We start from the raw sequence: 15,139 nt of genomic DNA, 5'->3' as shown, positions 1-15,139 counted from the left end.
AGGACAGACCACATGTCAGGCCACAAAATAAGTCTCAGTATATTTAAGAATATTGATTGATTAAGAAGAATCATCAAGCATCTTCTCTGACCACAATGGTATGAAATTAGCAATCAATTACAAGAAAAAAACAAGACCACAAACACATGGAGGCTAAATAACATGTTACTAAACAGTGAATGGGTTAACAAAGAGTTCAAGGAAAACATTATAAGATACCTTGAGACAAATGAGAATGAAAACACCAAACACAAAATCTACTGAACACAGTGAAAGCAGTACTAACAGGAATATTCATAGCATTACAGGCCAACCTCAAGAAACAAGAAAGAGCTCAAATAAACAATTTAACTTTACACTTAAAGGAGCTAGAAAAAGAACAACAAATAAAACCAAAGTGAGTTAAAAAAGGATATTAGCCCTGGCTGGTGAAGCTCAGTGGATTGTGTATGGGCCTATAAACCACAGGGTCTTTGGTTCAATTCCCAGTAAGGGCATATGTCTGGTTTTCCAGCCAGGTCCCCAGTAGGGGGCACAGGAGGGGCAACCACACATTGATGTTAAAGATCAGGGCAAAAATCAACAAAATAGAGTCTTAAAAAAATACAAAGGATCAATGAAACCAAGAGCTGCTTCTTTGAAAAGATAAACAGGGTTGATAAACCTTTAAACAAACTCATCAAAGAAAAGTGAGAGAGAACCAAAATAAAGACAATCAAAAATGAAAAAAGAGAACAACTGACACCACACAAATACAAATAATTATTTAAAATATTACAAACAGGGGAGGACTGGGTGGGTGGGCTGGGATGGGAGTAAAAGATAGAAAATTGTATTTGAACAACAATTAAAGTAAAATTTTTAAAAAAGAAAATATATTGAAAAATGAAACATTGAAAAACAATATTACAACCATATGTCAAAAATTGGACAATCTGGAAGAAATGGATAAATGCCTAGAAACAATCTGCCCAGACAGAAGTAAGAAGAAACAGAAAATCTGAACAGACCAATTACACCAACAAAATAGAATCAGTAATCAAAAAGTCCCAACAAACAAAATCCTGCATTTAACTGCTTCACAGATGAACTTTACCAAACATTCAAAGAAGAATTACCACTTATCCTTCTCAAACTATTCTAAAAAATGCGAGAGGAGTGAAGACTCTCAAGCTCATTTTACAAGACCAGTCATTATCCTGATTCCAAAACCAAAGACATTTTTTAAAAAGTATAGTTCAATATTCCTGATGAACAAAGGTGCAAAAATCCTCAACAAATATTAGCAAACCAAATGCAGCAATACATTAGAAAAACCATACACCACTATCAAGAGGAATTTATTCCTGGGATGCAAGGTTGGTATTAACATGTGCATACCAATTAACATGATACATCACATATACAGAGTAAAGGGTAAAAATCATATGATCATATCAATACATGCAGACAAAAGCATTTGGCAAAATCCAGCACCCATTTATGATAAAAACTCTCAGCCAACTGGAAATAGAGGGAACATATTTGAAAATAATAAAGGCCACATAGGACAAACCCATAGTTAATATCATATTCAATGGGGAAAAGCAAAAAGAATTTCCCGTAAGATCAGGAACAAGACAAGGATGTCCACTTCTTATTTTGCCATTCTTATTTAACATAGTACTAGAAGGCCTAGTCACAGCAATCAGATAAGAAGAAGAAATAAAAGGCATCCAAATTGAAAAGGAATAAAACCGTCACTGTTTACAGATGACATAATACTACATGTAAAGAACCCAAAGGATTTCACTATAAAACTATTTCAACTGATAAATGTATTCAGTAAAGTAGCAGGATACAGAATAAATATCCAGAACTCAGTTTCATTTTTATCCACCAATAATGAACTATCAGAAAGAGAAACTAAGAAAACAGTCCCATTTTCAACTACATCAAAAATAAAATAAAATACCTAGGCATAAATTTAAGCAAGGAGGTAAAATACCTGTATTCAGAAAATTCAAAGACATTGGAAAAAAAACTAAAGAAGACAAAAATAAATGAAAGTATATACAAACCATGCTTGTGGATAGGAAAAATTACATCATTGAAATGTCCATACTATCCAAAGCAATCTGTAGATTCAACACAATCCTTATGAAAGTACCAATATCATTCTTCACAGAACTAGAATGAATAATGCAAAAATGTATATGGATGAGACCTCCAAAAGGCATAGTAATCTTGAGAAAGAAAAACAAAGTTGGAGGAATCATGCCACCTGGTATCAAACTATCTGCAAGACTACAGTAACTAAAACAGCATAGTGCTGCAATAAAAACAGACACATAGTTCAAAGGCACATAGATCACAGAATAAAGAGCCCAGAAATAAATCTACTCTATATGGTCAATTAATCTATGACAAAAGAGGCAACAACATACAATGGCTTTAAGACAGTCTATCCAATAAATGGTGTTAAGAAAAAACTGGACAGGTACATGGGAAAAAAAGGAAAATAGACCACTTTCTTACACCATATGCAAGAATAAACTCAAAATGGATTAAACAATTAAATGTAAGACTCAAAACCATAAAACTCCTAGAAGAAAACATAAGCAATAAACTCTCTGATATTTGGCTGATACATCAACTCAAGCAAGGGAAACAAAAGAAATAATAAACAAATAGGACAACATCAAACTAAAAATTTTTACACAGCAAAGAAAACCATCAACAAATGAAAAGATAACCTACTGAATGGGAGAACACATCTGCCCATGATACATCAAATATGGGGTTAATATCCAAAATTTATAAAGAACTCATACAACTCAACACAATTCAACACCAAAAAAGCAAACAATCCAGTTAAAAAATCAGCAAAGGACCTGAATAGACACTTCTCCAAACAGGACATACAGATGGCCAATAGACATATAAAAAGATGCTCGATGACACTAATCATCAAAGAAACACAAATTACCACCGCAATGTGATACCACCTTATACCTGTCAGAATGGCCATCATCAATAAATCAACAAACAAGTGATGGTGAGAATGTGGATAAAAAGGAACCCTCATGCACTGTTGGTAGGAATGCAGACTAGTTTAGCCACTATGGACAGCAGTATGAAGATTCCTCAAATAATTAAAAATGAAACTTCCTTATGAACCCAGGAACTTGACTTCTAGGTATATATCTGAAAAATCCTGAAATACTAATTCAGAAGCATATATGCACCCCTATGGTCATTGCAGCATTGTCTGCAACAGCCAAGACTTGGAAACAACCCAAATACCCATCAATAGACAAGTGGATAAAAAAGCTGTACATATATACAATGGAATATTATTTGGCTATAAAGAGAATCAAATCTTGCATTTGTAACAGCATGGATGCACCTAGAGTGTATTAGCTAAGTGAAATGAGTCAAAGAAAGACAACTACCATATGATTTCACTTATATGTGCAATTTAAAGAACAAAAGAAAGTAGCAAGCATAACAGAAACAGACTCATGTATACAGAGAACAAACTCAGGATTTCCACATTGGTGTGGGATAGTGGGGGCTGAGTGAAAAGGTAAAGGGCTTAAGAAGCACAAATTGGTAGTTATAAAACAGTCATGGGAATGTAAAATAGAGCATATGAAATACAGTTAATAATTTTGTAATAACTATGTACGGTGCCAGGTGGATACTAGAATTAACAGGATGATCACTTGATAAATTATATAATGGTCTAAACACTATGGTGCTGTACAGCACACTAGGTGCTGTACACCTAAAACTAATACACAATGATATTGAATGTCGATTATAATTGAAAAATTTTTACTTTTTTATTTATTGTTGTTCGGTTACAGTTGTTACAGTGTCCCGCCTTTTTCCCCAGTGCTCACCCACTACCCTGCCCCCACCCCACTCCCACAGTCAATCCTGCCCACATTGTCCATGCCCATGAATCCTGATGTGGTCACTGGCCAGCAGTGTCCGAGGCATTGTGGATGAGATACAAGACAAATTCACACAGACTATTGAGTCCTGTGGAGGAAATGGGATGGCACGGTCACTCTCTCAAGGGGAGAGTGCCCCACCCTTACCTTTATTGCTTTTCTGGTCATATTACATTGAGGATGATCCTTATTTACTATGCACAGGTTTGCTTTAGGTGGTTACCTTTTACAGAAAACAAAGGAGAGGATGCCACTAATCACATTACAGAAGAGGGATATTTGCAAATGCAAAGGGAAAAGTGGTTGAACTGGTTACACTCATCCTGGGAAGGCTTAGCATAGATTTTAGAAAGTTACTTTAAAGATATGCAGTAAATATTTGCTGCCTCAATTCAGGGTGAGGGAGTTTTAGCAAAAAGCAAGTCTCAAGGTAGCCTAGGTACAATGCAGGCCTGATTCCCCACGGGAGAACCTATCCATGGGTATGGGTCCTGTGCATTGGACCTCGCTTTCCACTGGGCTTTCTGAGTGGGAGCTGGGCCCACGCCATGCAGAATGGTCTCCTATAGAGTCCTCTATTCATATTCCTTTGCATGACCTTTCCCCTTCTTTCCCCCATTATCTCCCTTCCCCTCCCTTTTGGTCACCATCCGTTTATTCTTTATTTCCAAGTCTCTGGTCCTATTTTGCTTATTTGTTTGTTTTGCTGATTATGGTCCACTTATAGGTGAGATCATATGGTATTTGTCTTTCACTGTCTGGCTTATTTCACTTAGCATACTGCTCTCCAGTTCCATCCATGCTATCACAAAGGACAGGAGTTCCTTCTTTCTTTCTGCTGCATAGTATTTCATTTTATGAATGTGCCATAGTTTCTTGATCCATTCATTTACTGATGGGCACTTAGGCTATTTCCAGCACTTGGCTATTGTAAATAATACTGCTATGAACATAGGGGTGCATAAATTCTTTTGAATTGGTTTTTAAAATCTAAATACATTACTATATTAATATTCTCCATTAACAAAGAAATCTTGCTAATAGTCATATAGGCAAAATAATTTTAAAAAGTCATTATATCTATACATTCTATCACATAAAAATGCTATTAAATGAAAAGTACACATATTTATTCTCTTTTCTCTTTAATCAAACAGCCTCTTGCTGGCAACACAGGCTACTGGATAGCATAGTCTAGTGAGTAGAACAACCCTATACCTAATACTTGATGATGTAATGAGATTGGACATATGTACAATTTCACACCCACAGTGATTTTCCATTTGCAAGGTAATTTGTTGTCAGTATAGATTTAATTGTGGCTGACATGATTTAACAAAAACAGAAGCCTAATCCTATCCATGGTCATATTCATCTCCTATGTTGAAAGAAGGGAGCCAGGGGAGGGCGGGAAAAGGTATTGGCTGCCTGGAAGAGTAGGGCAGGGATTTCTAAACATATGGTGCCATGAAATCATTGAGATTTTAAAATATCATTACAAATCACTATACCATCTAAACAAATGTTGAGGTCAGTAGCTATAATAAAATATGAACATAAAGGACACCAGCTCAGTGTGCTTTTCAAGTCCATGACAGAATGTATCAGTACACAATCAATGAATAAATGGCCAACCCCAAAATTAATATCACCCATAAATATTAGAAATAAAAAGAGGATGATGTAAAATCCCCTGCAGGCTAAAACAGCTTCTGGAAATTACATTAATTATACAATTCCAAGGTCTCAAGTAGTAGACACAGTACTGACTTCGTCACCTAAAAACAAAAACAATTTCCAAAGTTGGCTGACTTTATCTAAAAAAGGTACTGAAAATTATGTAAAACGGCCTTGCAATTATCAAATAGCTTTAGACTGTTATTCAAAGATTATCTCTAATTATTTATAATTTTGGTTAACAAATTTTTTTTAAAAAGTGAAGTCCTGTCTGAGGTTTAGAAATGTTTTTATTATAATGAAGTTTTTCAAAGTAATGCTTACTGGATGAAACAGATTTACCTGTGACTTTTTGATATGAATGGCTAGTCTAGGCTCATGCTTTATAACTTCCTAAATCCCATTAAACAAGCAACAGTTGGCTTCAGTAAGTCCCCAGCCCCTGTGCCTCTTGCTAAGTGGCCCCAGGCCCAGTACTAGCAGCAGCCAGCATAGATTCACAGATTGGCTTCACCAGGGAACCTGCAAGCCCAGCACAAGTAGTAGCCATCTCAGATTGCTTTACAGCTCATGCTGGGTGGCCCTAGGCAGAACACAGGTGAGGTCTGACCTTCACCTGCACTAACCAGGAAATCCCAGAGTGTGTGCACCCAGTGGACAGCTACAGACTACATCAGAACACCACCACCCTGCCCCTGCACAGCTGATCCTCCAGGGATGGCAGAGATTGGTGGTGAGTGGTCACAGCCAGTCCTTGCAACTGACTGGCCTAAGAAAACCCTTCCTCCCATTGATCTGCCAATAGCAATCAAGGCTCAACTACAAGAGGAGGGTATACTCAGCCCACACAAAGAGTGCACCCTGAGTATGCAGCTTGGGTGATAGGGGAGCCTGTGCACTGGACCCTTCAAGACACCTACTACATTAGGCCACACTACCAAGATAGTGAGTCACAGCAGCTCTACCTAATACATAGAAACAAACACAGGGAGGCTGCCAAAATGAGGACACAAAGAAACGTGCCCCAAATGAAAGGACAGATCAAAACTCAAGAAAAATGTAGGAGACCGTTCTGTGTGGTGTGGGCTCACCTCCCACTCAGAGATGCACAGGACCCACACCCACGGATAGGTTCTCCCATGGGGAATCAGGCCTGCAATGTGCCTAGGCCACTTTGAATGTTACTCTTGCTAAAAAAAGTCCCTCACCCTGAATTGAGGACATTTACTGCAAAGTAACTCCCTAAAATCCATGCTAAACCTTCCAAGGATGGGTGTAACCAGTTCAACCACTTTTGCCTTTTCATTTGCAAATATCCCTCTTCTGTGATGTGATTAGCAGCACTGGCTCCTTTGTTTTCTGTAAAAGGTAACCACCTAAAATGAACCTGTGCATAGTAAATGAGGACCATCATGTAATGTGCCAGGAAACCTAATAAAGGCCAGTCACGGCAAGGCCCAAGGCTTTTGCTCCCCTTGAGAGAAAAGCCAGGCTGTCTCTTTTCCTCCACTGGACTCAGTAGTTCATGTGAATGTCTCATTTCATTCATAATGACATGGACACTGCGGGCTGGTGTCTGCATCAGAAAAAGAGCTAAATGAAATGGAGATAAGCAATATATCAGATGCAGAGTTCAAAACACTGGTTATCAGGATGCTCAAGGAACTTAGTGAGGACCTCAGAAGCATAAAGAAGATCTTATCAGAAACAAAGTACACACTAATTAAAATGAAGAACAATTTTCAGGGAAACAAAAATAGGGCAGATGAAGCCAAGAATCAAATCAATGATTTGTAACATGAGGAAACAAAAAACAATGAATCAGAACAACAAGAAGAGAAAAGAATTAAAAAAAAAACAGAAGTATAATGTAAGCAGTCTCTGGGACAACTTCAAGTGTTCTAACATTCACATCAGAGAGGTTCCAGAAGGAGAAAAGAGCAAGCAACAAATTGGAAATCTATTTGATAAAATAATAAAAGAAAACTTACCTAATTTGGTAAAAGAAATAGATATGCAAGTCCAGGAAGCACAGAGAGTCCCAAACAAGATAGTTGCAAAGAGGCCCAGTCCAAGACACATCGTAATTAAAATGCCAAAAGTTAAAGATAAATAATCTTAAATGCAGCAAGAGAAAGGCAGTTAGTTACCCACAGGGTGGAGTTCCCATAAGACTGTCAGCTGACTTCTCAAAGAAACTTTTCAGGCTAGAAGGGAGTGGCAACAAATGTTCAAAGTCATGAAAAGCAGGGACCTACAGCCAAGACTACTCTACCCAGCAAAGCTATCATTTAGAATCCAATGACAGATAAAGAGCTTCCCAGACAAGAAAAAACTAAAGGAATTCATCATCACCAAATCATTATTATATGAAATGTTAAAGGGACTTATTTAAGAAAAAGAAGATCAAAACTATGAACACTGAGATGGCAAAAAATACATGTCTATCAAAACTGAATCTAAAAATTAAAACTAAGCAAAAAGAAGAACAAGATAGATCATGGATACTGAGAGCATTTTGATGGTTGCCAGATGGGAGGGCGGTGTAGGGGAATGGGTAAAGAGGTGAAGGGATTAAGAAGTACAAATCAGTAGTCACAGAATAGCTACAGTGATGTAAAGTATAGTATAGGAAATGGAGTAGGCAAAGAACTTATACGCATGACCAATGAAGATGAACAATGGTGGGGGGATTGCCTCAGGGAGTAAGGGATGCTGGGTAGAGGGGGGTAAATGGGGAAAATTTGGGACAAGTATAATAGCATAATCAATAAAATATAATTAAAATAAATAAATAAATGCATCCTCCCTCTTTTATCCACCCTTCCTATTGATCCTATAATTTCTTTCCTAGATATAGAACCAAGAGAACTAAAAACACAAAAACCTGCATAAAATATCCATAATATAATAGTCCAAAAGTGGAAATAGACCAAATGTTCATAAACTGATGAATGAGTAAACAAAATATTCATATAAGGAGGTATTATTCAACCATAAAAAATAAAGTAGTGATACATGCTACAACCTAACGAACCTTGAAAACATTATGGTAAGTGAAAGAAGGTAGAAACAAAAGGCCATCTACTATATGATTCCATTTACATGAAATGTCCAGATCATGCACATCTGTAGGGACAGAAAGCAGATTTGTCGCCAGGGAAAGGGAGGTGGAGAAGACATAGGGAGTGAAAGCTGATTGGTGATTTCTTTTTGCAGTGATAAAAATATTCTGGAATAGAAAGTGGTGACATTTACACAACTTTGTAAATATATTAAATACCACTCAAAATCACTTTCAAAGATGGTACTTTTCTTTGCTAAGTGAATTATGTCTCATTTTTAAAAAAAAATTAAAACTCACCCCATACTTGCAGCCATCTCTTTCTTTACTTTCAACAGTTCCAGTCAAGTTGATCTTAGGTATATCTGGGACAACTTATCTAGCTGACTGTTACCTCTGCTCCTTTGATCCTAGCTATTCCCCAGGGCCTTCTCTCTACCTCTCCCTACTTCTTCTCCTTCACCATTCTTCAAAGACCAGATCAAGTACCACTTTTTCCAAGAACACTTTCCATCCTTAGCTGACTAGTCTGCCAGAGGTCAGGTAAGCCTTCTTTGTTTCATTCATGCTCATCAATGCTATTAAACTTAGGTGAATAATATACAAATTGTTCTAACTGTAGCTGCAGATATGGCTTCTTTTAATATCACAAATTGAAAGTATAGAAGGCAATGCAATTATTTTATATACAGGGTCCAGCACAAATAATGCCCCTTTTTTATTACAACATCTTTCATTACAAAATCGTAAACATGTAATTCTGTAACATAACAATATCACACTCAAGTACACCATATGACATTTTAGGTGAAAAGTTCAAATTAAAGCTATAAATTATTACACCCATATTATTACCCTACCAACCACACTCAAGCAGGCATTACTTCTGCTGAACCCTGTATATTCTCAAAACTACATTGTTCATTCGCAAGACTTGTATCTAAAATACTTCTCCATATTGTTCCTTCTTTCAATTAAACATTTGAAAAATAAAAAATATATTATTTTACTTCCAAATAAATGCATAAGTACAACTTTGAAAAACATTGTTGCTTGAGAGAGGAGCTAAACTGAATTACTGCCCCACGGATTAAAGGATAATGTCATTCCAATTATTCTGACAAAAGGATTATAACATACAGTGGTTCCTTTAGAGGTGTCTAAGTGTATACATGAAGTACATTAATATTACCTAATTATCAGAATTCATGACTAAAGAAGCTAACAAAATCTTATTTTCAATTAGCACACAAGTACAAACCCTTGAATTACTTCCACAATATGCCTGAGAGCACTTGTTCATTTGTTATAATACTTAAGAAAGAAATTATTCTTTTACATGTATTCCCCATAGAATTCTTTCTTGCAGAAAGAGAGCAAAGTCAATATAAATAATTAAGAATTGCTCCTTCTTGTTAATTTTGAGTGAGCTTAATTCCAATATATATATATATATATATGCCTTCTGTTTATTGTGTATTCTGCATGCAGAAATAAACTATTAAGAGTGCCACACAATGCCTTTTTAAAGCTGCATTTTATTTGAAACTATTCTGTATCTTTCAACCTGTGCCACATTTCAATAAGACTATTTAATAATTACAATCATCTCCTTATTAGCTTGGCATTTCATTTTCCTTGCTCTATGGCACCCTATAGTTGAAGGCAAGGAAAACTCTGTTGATTAGTTATTTAAGACCAGCAACAATAACTGTGCTGGAGAGAAGCCTACTTGGAGAGGATTACCTAAGAGCCAGAGCTCAACAGCCTCAGACAGAAAACTGCAAATTATAAACCCAAGTACTTCGTTGCATGTAACCAAATTGGCTAGTTGAAATGCTAATTGCCTTTCAGCAAAACTAAAGGCAGACAGGGGACCTTGTGCTTCAAAGAATACAATGCATTTTCACTCTACTTTGGCACTATTGTCTTCCTGAGAATCATTTGAAATCTATTCATAAAGGTAGCTCATTCCCTAACCCTTAAAATGTGGGAAATTTATGTAGCCCCTACCAGCACCTCCAATGTGCTGATGTGCCAAGATGTGAACAGATGGTTGGATTTAAGCCCTGTTAAGCCCCTAATAAAGTTAAAGCATGAAAGAATTCTATGCCCAAATATACAGTGCAAATTAAGAAAACGTGCCTAGGGAAAAGGAATTTTGAATAACAAATTTATGAAATTAAAATAATTTCTTTATAATAAAATCTTTAAAACATGAATATTTTCACTGTAATTACATTCAAATGCCTATGAAAGAGCTATCATTGCCTTTTTCAAAGAGACCCCAGCCTCTTTATACCTAGTGATTTTATATTGGTTCAAAACTCATTTATGAACAACTATTCCAACAGCAAATTTCCCCATTGATATGAAAGGAGGTCCATTCGGATTTATTAGAATCCTGAATAAATGAATGAGAAATGCCCTATTGGCATCCTGCTCTCATTTTGAGCTACAGCAGACTTATGCCTGACTGCACCAGAAAAGCCCATGACCACCTGCCCAGAGGCTGGGGGAGGGATTTGGTCTGGAACATTTTAAAGTGTCTAGTGTGTCACAATGGAATCAGAAAACACAGCCTTTGTCCTATTACTACCTCCTGTGTCCCAGCTCCACCCTTCTCCTCCTCTGCCACACCTCTATCAGGGCAACAGAGCACAGGTGCTGGCTTCCTGTGTGGCCTGACATCCTGGCTTATTGGGGAATCCCCCATACACAAGCGCATGCCCCTTGTCCCCCAAGCCCTGCCTTGTGAAGAAAAAAAATAGACATGCACACATGGGGAAATCAACTTTCTATACCACTTCATTGTGCCTGAGAGAAAGAGTCCACTTTATTAGTAGTATGTTTTCATTTTTTAGTAAATGTTTTTATTATATGAAGTTTGAGCTCCTGGAAGTGATAGAGTACTAAAACTAAATAGAGCTTTAAACTGTAAATGGTTTCAATAAATAATTCAGCTCTCAGTCCGATTCAGCAAGAGTTAAAGGAAGAAAGATACCTCTCCAGTTGGATGTTTACCAAAACCTGACAGTGAAGTTCCTGATGATTTTCCTTTTTTTTTCCCTGTACTATTTGAATTTCCTACGTGACTTTGTGTTATTTTTACAACCAGAAAAAAAGTTATTTCCAAGTCAGAGAGAGAGAGAGAGAGAGAGAGAAATACTCAGCTGTGTGTAATATTTAACTGTGTGACTTTTCCCACAAAATCAGGGAAATGTCCATCCATCTCTATGACAACACATTACATTTACATTTATAATCAAATCAAACAGTCATCATCTAAGGAGTGCAATATAAATTGTAAACTGTCTAATTGTTTTCTCCACGAGGTGAAAGTGGTGATGGCATAGTGCTTCCACTGAGCAGATGTTGGACCCCGTGCATAAAATAATGACTTGTCACAGATAAGCAGGTAGCAAAGCCATTATTCAATATATGAACCACTTTGTTAAATCCTAGAGATACTAGAGAAATATATAATACAGTCACTGTCCTCAAAGATTTTGTATCCTAATTGGGACAACTCTAGAATTTTCAATAAAAGTAGGACAGCTATACAAAAAGGGCAGAAGGCAGCATTTGGGTGAGTGGCAATAAATCAAACATTTAATGACCTAGTTAACCTGCTAATATACTTGTCACTTACTAGTTTATGGGACGGCATACATAACTAAAATCATGAATGGAAAAATAGAATATAAATAGGTCTCTTAATTTTTTTAGCTTTCAGTTTTCCCAAATATAAAATAAAGGGGTTGGTCTAATTTTGGCTCAAAGTCTCCTCCAGTGCTTAAGGATTTCAATGTTGTGTTCACAGCCTATGAATTTCTGAACAATAAAGGATCACACACTTAATCAAAGGCACAATTTATTTTCTTTGAGGGTCCAGCCAGTTTCTTTACCTACAAATCACAGTAATAGTGTTTGATGATTAAATATAAAGTTAGTCTATTTAAAAGGCCCAGTAGAATTCCTGGCAGAGTGGACATTCAGTAAGTGAGGCATGCTATTATCATTTATCATGGGAATATGAACAAAAGGGTTTAGTCACAGCTAATTCTGCTGTGACTCCTCATTTTCTTTGGGTGTAGCTGTGGCAAGGGCACCTCTAAGCAGAAAGCTATCCGAAATACTTTTGCTTGACATTAGCCTCTGCCTTCCCACATTATTTGTTATAATTCTTTGTATTACAATAAAATCATTTGTATTCCAAATATATCTCATGTTACAATTTTCTGACAATGAATGCAATTGGCATTCAGTATCTGATCAATATATGTACAGCCTAAAACTACAATTGTTGTCCTGGCTGTGTAGCTCAGTTGGTTCGAGTATGATCCAGATACACCAAAGTTGCGGGTTTGATCTCCAGTCGGGACACATACAAGAAGCAACCAATAAATGCACAAGTAAGTGGAACAATAAATCGATGCCTCTCTTAATCACTTTCTAAAAATCAATACATATTTTTAAAACACTATAATTGTTATGAAAATATAATAAATGTTGACAGATCACTTCTATATCTGATGATATCAAGATTCAGTGTTATTCCATAATTTACCTCCACTCCATTATGGACTTACATTTTAGTCTACAATTATTTCTCAGCTGGTGTTTACAGGTGGTTTCAGCCTTTAGTCATCACATTCAGTATAGTGTAGATGCTCAGTGCACTCAGGGAAAAAACCCACGATCCAACTCTTACTAACCGAGGAATTTAGGACGAGGAGCATAAAGTTTCCACTCCTCAGAGTCATTATGTGTAAATTGGGATACTATTTAATTTACTGTGGTGTTGTGTTAAATAAACTAATCTATGTAAAGCATTTCTCAGAATCTGTTACACAGCAGGCATTCAATACAGGATGACGGCTGATGTCATTTATCAGGAAAATACCATGGACATAGGATTCAGTCATAATTTTTTTTTAGTGTATACATTTTGGTTACTTTTTTAAAGTTATAATCTTAGAACATATCATTTCTAGCCAAAACAAGTTTTTTCAATCACCTAGTCCAGTCCCTTCACTTTATAAATGAGGAAACTAAAAGCCAGAGTATGGGTGTCCAAAGTCACTGTAAGTTAATAGCATATCTATGCATTTAGTATATTTTATTATAACATGTTTTCAGAGTGTGTTTGGCAATCCCTTGTAGCCTAGGAAAGTGGCTCCCCAAAATTGCTGGTTTTCATTTGTATTCTGACTAGAACATCATTTCTTCTTCTCTTAATGACTTTTCTTTTTTGTTGTTGTTCTTTCTAGCCTTTTAGATAAATGACACACAAAGGGGAGGAGAAAAGCACTTTAGTAAATTTAAGGTAATAACTCTTTAGCAAGAATGTTTAAATAACGATATATATTAGTTAAGCCATTTTTTTAGCTTTATTCTACTTGTAAGTAACTATGCACCCTTAAGATCTGATATCAGTAATTTCTTTTAAAAAGTGTGCAGCTTATATATAAACACATTACACACACTTTTCAAAGGTTGTGAATTCTGTGAAATGTAAAGAGTTACTTTAAAACAAAAGTTACAGGGAGTTTTCTTTCCCCTGATGAATACTGCCATAATTGCTGTTCTAGTTTTAAGGGGGAAAATCAATTTTAAAATAGTTTAAGACATTAATTCCAAACCCCCTGAGATCAATAAACTTCACTCAAAGTATTTCGGCGCAGAGGTTATGTTGGATATAAGACTCAAGTTTATCTCAACCTTCTCATTATTATTACCTATGGCGCGCCGTTTAGGGTTAGCAATTTTCCAAGCAGACTTTTTAAAATTAGAGCTAGGGTTCGGGTTCCAAACAAAAGAAGAAAGGAAACTTTTTCCTCCGCTCACTCACTTCTTGCCTTCTTTGAGATTAAGCAGCCTTGGAAGGGGCGGGTGGCTGGAACGCCACGCTCTCCGCACAGCCGCAGCCGTGGAAAGAGTGGACTCTGGCAGTCCTGCCCCGTTAGCCGCAGCCCGCTGCGCCCGGGGCGCGCCTGCCTCCCGAAGCCCTCTCCCACCTCCAGCAACAGGTGCGGTGAAGCGATCCCACGCCACTACTGAAGCTGCAATGCTCTCCTGGGGCATCGGGATGCTGGCAGCACGCTTCTCCGTCAAAGCCTACCTGGCCCCGGGGATACCGACATCCGAGCGCTCTCTGAGGTCCCCGGTGGTTCTCCCTTCACACCCTTGCTCTTTCTCTTGCTCGTGTCCCCACGCTGCGCAGGGGATACTTATTCTTTCTCTCGCTAAGGGTCAGGATAGTGGCTCCATCCACCCCTTTATCCCTTCTCCAACCTCCTCCCCCTCCATGTTGTGTCTGCTCCAATAGGACTAGCGACTCCCCTGGCTGCGCTCACCTGACCAGTGGAGCGGGGGTGGTCGCCCAAGGCAGTGCACCCTCGTCTGCTCAGCGGGCAGCCAGGTCTGCGCTCCGCCGTCGGGAACACCCTGCTTT

The 15,139-nt window shown here is 37.4% G+C and overlaps 1 protein-coding gene across 1 annotated transcript in view; it reads right to left on the bottom strand.

Annotated features, from left to right (window-relative positions):
• Window positions 1–14,927, bottom strand: part of ADGRV1 (adhesion G protein-coupled receptor V1) — a 507,196-nt gene extending 492,269 nt beyond the window's left edge. The window contains 1 exon segment of the mRNA XM_036020532.1: window positions 14,807–14,927. Coding sequence (XP_035876425.1) covers window positions 14,807–14,828 — 22 coding nt within the window. The 5' untranslated portion in view covers window positions 14,829–14,927.
• Between the last annotated feature and the right edge of the window lie 212 nt (window positions 14,928–15,139).

The sequence above is a fragment of the Phyllostomus discolor genome, chromosome 3 (assembly GCF_004126475.2).
Source record: "Phyllostomus discolor isolate MPI-MPIP mPhyDis1 chromosome 3, mPhyDis1.pri.v3, whole genome shotgun sequence".
In the NCBI taxonomy this organism is placed as follows: Eukaryota; Metazoa; Chordata; class Mammalia; order Chiroptera; family Phyllostomidae; genus Phyllostomus; species Phyllostomus discolor.
Note: the sequence above shows the minus strand (reverse complement) of the source record. Positions and strands in the feature narration are given on the sequence as shown.